Consider the following 5,837-nt stretch of genomic DNA (forward strand, 5'->3'; position numbering starts at 1 on the left):
TTGTTTTTTTAAAGCATACTTATTTGTCTCATTTGCTCTAGTTTGACTGCATTCAATCTCACGAGTAACTTGACTATGTATTCATCTGCAAAAATTCAATGTATGACAAGGGGTTGGATGGAAGATGGGACTTTCTAGTCCCAATCTCGCCCAATTATTACGAATAATAATTATTATAATGAGGCCTAAACTCATTCGGGCACGCTCCTTGCCATCTCGGCTCTTCCAAGGCGTTCGTCCCGTCAGTTTTTGTTTAATGACCATAATCAAACAAATTCCTCGACATAATCATGCGTTTATTTCTCTCTTTAACATTTCAAGTGGACTTCTTCGGCGGTGGGGCGGGTGCCTCCTTTGGCGGCACCTGGGGCTGGGGGTTTTGTGGCGCAGTGGTCCACGTGACGAGGCCTCCAGTGCCGAAGGTGCCGACGGAGGCGAAGCCGTTGGGCGAGGTGGCCGTGATACCATAACCATAGATCTGCCTCCCGCGAGACGCTGTACCGTGCGAAGACAAGAAGCTCTGGTACGCCTCGCGTCCCAACAGCACGTTGACGCTGCGAGTACCCGGGGGCAGCTTGTCAGAGTAGAGGAGGAACGCTACGTCGGTTCCGCGGCACAGCAGCACCGGCCCCTTGCCCTGGGCCCTGCCGCCAACCGGCACGAAGAAATCCTCGACGACTGAGCACCTCGTGCGCAGGTAGTCCGTTTCTGGGCCTCTGACGCCGCTGCTGAACGCGAAGGTGGGCACGCCGTCGCTAGATGCCTCTTCGGGCATCCTGGTCAGCATGCCGGCCAGGTGCGCCGAGTAAGACCCCACGCTGCCCAGCTGGAACGTCTGCTCCTGGACTGCAGGGAGGAATGGCGAGAAATGAATCCTTGAACTTGAAAACCGATCATTGATGAAATGCAATTCGTTCCGGACATTGTATCCATTGGAAATTTCGATACCTTCACTGCACAAACCCGCAACAATCGCCCACCAAATAAAATCCGCTCATCTAGTACTACTAAGGCTACTAGATGAGCGAATTTGATTCGGTGGGTGATTATTAAGCGATTGCGCAGTGGAGGTGTCGATTTGTCTAACGATCTACCCCCGAACGCCTGACTTGTCAACACGAATTGAGTTTACAGAAAATTAGCTATCAATATCAGTGTGCAATATCTGGAGAATAGTAATTGCGTTAGCATGATCACATAACCGCGAGTTTGAACAAACTTGAAGACATATTTTCTGTTTTAGAAGTAATGCTACGTCCTGATGTGGTATTTGGAGGAGGCAAGCGACAGTTTTCACCATTTGCGTCACTTAGGAATTTTACGGATGAAATGGTGGAGAGACACCTGTCATCAGCATTGGCCTGATCAGGAGAGAAACCTAACTTCCCATCCAACGGACAGCGTGTTCTACCTGAATTACGCTACTCAAAGCGCTAAAGCAGGGACCCAGCAGTCTCTGAAAAATCTCTCACGCCGCTGGACTTTTTACCCGGACCCACTGGGTGGGAATTCAGCACCACAGAAACCAAACCAGCCCAATCTCTAATACTTAGTCTGTCTCCAGTTATAGTATCCGTAAATAAAATTGATAGGATGATGATTCCCATTATTTAGCATTAGAGAAACGACGAGTGCCAGGATATAGCCTTTCCCGATTAAATTGAGACTAAGGGTCTTCCGCGGTTCTCATATATCGGTCTATTCAGGCCATTATTTTGTTTAAATAATATGAACCGGATAAGGCATTACCAATCTGTCGTCGACTCACACATATATTTAGCGTATGTCGCATCTCATTGTTTTAACTGTTCAAGATACAATACAGCATTAAGATAGCGAGCTCAGATCCGTCCGACCGGGTCAGTTGTGTGGTACGTGAGCGAGAGGTCTTGAAACAAGTACACTTATCACTGCTAAAGACTTTTACTGCCATTCAAACACATGATATCGGCTAGTTGAAAAATAAAGTGACATATCAGGAGATAACTCGTCGCATCGGTCTGCCGACTAGGGTATAAAGGAAGGACGAAAATTCTGCGTTTCAAATCTGAAGGTACCCGCTGACACGCTGGAGAAACTGTCGATTCCAAGATGAACTGACGCGAAGGAAATTTCGGAAACCTAGCTCTACCAATTGAGCTGATCCGCGAAGCCTACACCCTTACTTGAATAGAAGAGCGATAGTTTTCACAGAATCGATTGGGATGCAAAGAAAATACATTGCGTCAAATCATTTCATTTTAAATATTGATTTAGTCTGAGATCATTGAGCAAACGGAGATGAATGATAGTTAACAACATATAGCGATCGATGCTATGTATTTTGAATCGCTTTTTTAAAATTGGGTGCGGATTCGAAGAAGATGTATATTTTTACGAGAAAAGGACGGTCAGCCGGTACTGACAATAAAAATAGTGGATGAATAAAACGTCACAGGAACTATTTCAATGTATATGTGTAAAGCACACTATGTACTGCATGTTACCGCTATATTCATGCTATGCAAACAAACGAAAACAGGAAATTCATCTTACGGTCAACGGCGGCAGCACTTGCGCCGGCAACAATGAAGAGTAGAACAATCGCGCTCGACGCCATTTTGTCTTCTCTGTACACGCCGAACCGAAACATGCTGTCTGGCAGAGTGGTCAGGCCCTCGTTTATATATGCGCGTCAAAGCATTAGCGACGACGACTTCCATGGAATTCCATGATTGAGTGGCGCTGAAAACACGACGAGTGGGAAAGAGGCCGTAAAGAAGACATTCTGGAGGCCCTAATAGCAGCAGGAAAGACTCCAAACATCAACTGGGAAACGAGACATGACCCAAGGAATGTAGACTCAATTAGGATGCCGCGACCGGTGATTACACGATTAGAGTAACGAGCGCAGCATTTGGAAATTGTGAGCACCCACGACGCCGGAGGCAACCGCCTTATTTCCTCCAAAGTGGCCAGCCGGTCAGTCAGTATAGTGAAGATAAGTTTGAATTACTTCCCTAAAAAAATATTTACAATTAAAATACAAAAATTTCATGCAAAACACAGAAAACTTAAGCTATCCTCTAAAAAAAATCTATGTTGAGCCCATCTCCCCAGAATTCACTGCTGCTCATTTTTTTCATTAGTTCAATAGAATAATTTATACCTAAAACAAGAGTTTTACAACAAAGTTCTAATTAATATGATGATACGACAGAAGTATTTCAGAATTTCGCGATAGTTGAGAGCGAATAGGTGGCGTTGTATTGGGTGCAATTGAAGAAAAGCAATTCTCGTAAGCAACAAGCAAGCTCCTATGGGCGCTGTTTAATATTTCTGCTTGCAGCAAACACTGCGATCGTCGAAGAGAAGAGTATTTGTTTGGGCACAGCTTCACCTGCAAGCGAAGGATATACATACAAGAGACAGTATTACCCCTGCCACCTTGCCGCCCCTGATGCATTTGTGGTGATTGAGTTGCCTGAATTCCAGGGGTTATAGATAATAGGAAAAAAAGGGAATAGGTTACCAAGGAGCAAATTAGGTATCTTATTCAAATATGGCTACATTTGTGATTACTATAGTGATGATGATGGCTATACCAAAACTTTGTTAGACTTATTTTTATTCAATACTGAGTGACAAGGGTTTGTGATTTGAGGTGGGGTGTCCGATGTATATTGTTAGGAAGGATAAGCGGATTCACATATTTTAACTGGTTGTTTGGGGACTCATTCAGGAGGAAGGAGCATGATCAGGATCAAGGAAAAGGTGAGTACTGAGTAAGAAATAGTGAGTACTTCGTCAGAACCGCCTCATTCACAAGACTTCTACCATATATTTTTGAAAATCCCCAATCAAAAACTTTTCAATTATGTCCAACTTCGTACCTATTTAAAATGCATGTAAAATATTAAAATTGAAATGAGAAGAATGGTCACCAGTATGTAAATGTTTTGCGAAAATGAATTTTTCGTCGCAGTATAAAAAATATTTCCAATGTTCTTCCAGCCATAAATAAAATCCTTCTCACAGTTTTTTTTTTAACATAAAAGCAGTTAGAGTCATTTTTTCTATATTGCAAAAGACAAATTCCACTTTTCTCTTTATCATCAACATGATTATAATTACAATTAAAAAAGTAATTTAATGGAGGAGGCTGGTTCACCTTCTTCCCTGTTCCTCGCCTTCGTCTATCCATAATCTTTCCTTTGAAAACACCTGCAGATGGAACGCACGCACCAACTAGAATCCTCGCACGTGTTTTCGTTTCAGTGGGAGTGCGAAGCGGTTTCAGAGCGAAGGGATGAGTATTTCGGGTGCCATGCGAGAAGTAGGATGCATTCCAAGACGAAGACATAGAACTGAAACCCCTCCCAAAGGACAAAGGTCCATCGGAATGTGATACGCAGAAAATAATGTATTTCATAGCCATTTGCCTTTTAACGGCTCCCATCGCCAATAAAAATATGATTTGGTCAGAAAGATAACAGTGAATTATAAAGTGAAGTGTAAATTATAAGTGATTTCCTATATTTCTATCCGCAAATGCGAAGTTTATAGCAATGTCACTTTATACCTCACAGTAACTTTTGAAAAATTACAAATGTTTAATGCATCAACAGAATCAGGTGGAACACACCCAATATAACAATTTATACACCCTCATAAGAAAATAAAACTCGGGAAAAATAATAAATTTCAGCCATTTCGTTTTTACAGCCATTCAAAGCATGCATATTCCATAATCCTTAGGCGTGTGTTGCAGAAAAATACTCCAAGGCTAAATACTACCTAATTCGGTGCAAGCCACAGAATCCATCTTGCAAGGAGTGACACGTGTTAATAATAATTATAATTTCGTTTTTATTTATCAACCGAATGTCGGACTACACAATATACAGTCCTTACAATTACGTGGATGGACATGCACATAAATCATTGCCCTGGATGGGAAAAAATCCACCCAGGCGGGTATCGAACCCGCGACCCCTGGATTAGCAGGCAAAGTCTATGCTCGGCCACCAACAAGGCCGGCATTTTCAAGCAATTAAATAAGATTTTCGTCGGTACACTTAACGGGATAACATATTCTTCAAGAAAATTTACAATCCTAGAACATTAAAAGAAATAACTTCGGCATTTATGTACGAAAAACGCAGAAAAAAGGAGGTTCATTCAACTCGGTACAACGAACGATATGACAAATTCTTCAAGAAAGATGACTATCCGATAATTTTTTTTAATTCCATCAGCGTTTGTGCACGAGAAACAAAGAAAAAAAAGGTTCGATCAACTCACTCGCACGCATAGAAACGAAAAAAAAAAGAAACGCGTACATATACGTATAACGATGCACTCCTTTTAAACCTTACGCTGTAGACCAATTTCATACGCGAGTGCGCACCCCGATGCATCATGGGAATGAGGGCGATTAGCCAACGTTCTTTGCAGGCGCCACTCGTCTGCGTCATCAACTCTCGTTCTCTTCCCACGAGCAAAATTCATCTGGTGTTCTGCCTGGAACAAAGTCAATCTGGGAAGATCGCATTCCCTTTAATTCGCGGTACATGCAGGGGATTTTCCGTGGCGTCGGAGTCGAAAAATAATTCTGAAATGAGTATAGGGTACCCCTATACGATATCCCTATGATGTATCGCTCGCTAAAAATATCCGTTGCCGTGGATCAAATTTCGGAAATGGATTACTACGGATTGGTGTGGTGGCTAGTGTGTTTGTTTCCCATCCCGTGAGTCCGAGTTCAAATCCCAGTGGTGTTAGAAATTTTTCAGACTGCCTGTTCCCTTTGAGAGAGAGAGAAAGAAAAAAACATTTTATTTCGTAACCCCAACACA

At 42.6% G+C, this 5,837-nt stretch overlaps 1 protein-coding gene across 1 annotated transcript; it reads right to left on the minus strand.

Annotated features, from left to right (window-relative positions):
* Positions 1 to 279: 279 nt before the first annotated feature.
* Positions 280 to 2,894, minus strand: LOC124154426. Its single transcript, XM_046528133.1, has 2 exons — positions 2,536 to 2,894; positions 280 to 846 (listed from the first exon to the last, which is right to left on the minus strand). The coding sequence occupies exons 1-2, from the start codon at positions 2,630 to 2,632 to the stop codon at positions 317 to 319; spliced, it is 627 nt and encodes a 208-aa protein (XP_046384089.1). The 5' UTR covers positions 2,633 to 2,894; the 3' UTR covers positions 280 to 316.
* Between the last annotated feature and the right edge of the window lie 2,943 nt (positions 2,895 to 5,837).

The sequence above is a fragment of the Ischnura elegans genome, chromosome 2 (genome assembly GCF_921293095.1).
Source record: "Ischnura elegans chromosome 2, ioIscEleg1.1, whole genome shotgun sequence".
Taxonomy (NCBI): domain Eukaryota; kingdom Metazoa; phylum Arthropoda; class Insecta; order Odonata; family Coenagrionidae; genus Ischnura; species Ischnura elegans.

Excerpts from the sequence above, each read along its gene's own strand:
- LOC124154426 (XM_046528133.1), bottom strand. The coding sequence starts at position 2,632 with ATGTTTCGGTTCGGCGTGTACAGAGAAGACAAAATGGCGTCGAGCGCG. Across the intron at positions 847-2,535 it reads AAGTGCTGCCGCCGTTGACC|TCCAGGAGCAGACGTTCCAG; the intron begins GTAAGATGAATT and ends TCCTCCCTGCAG.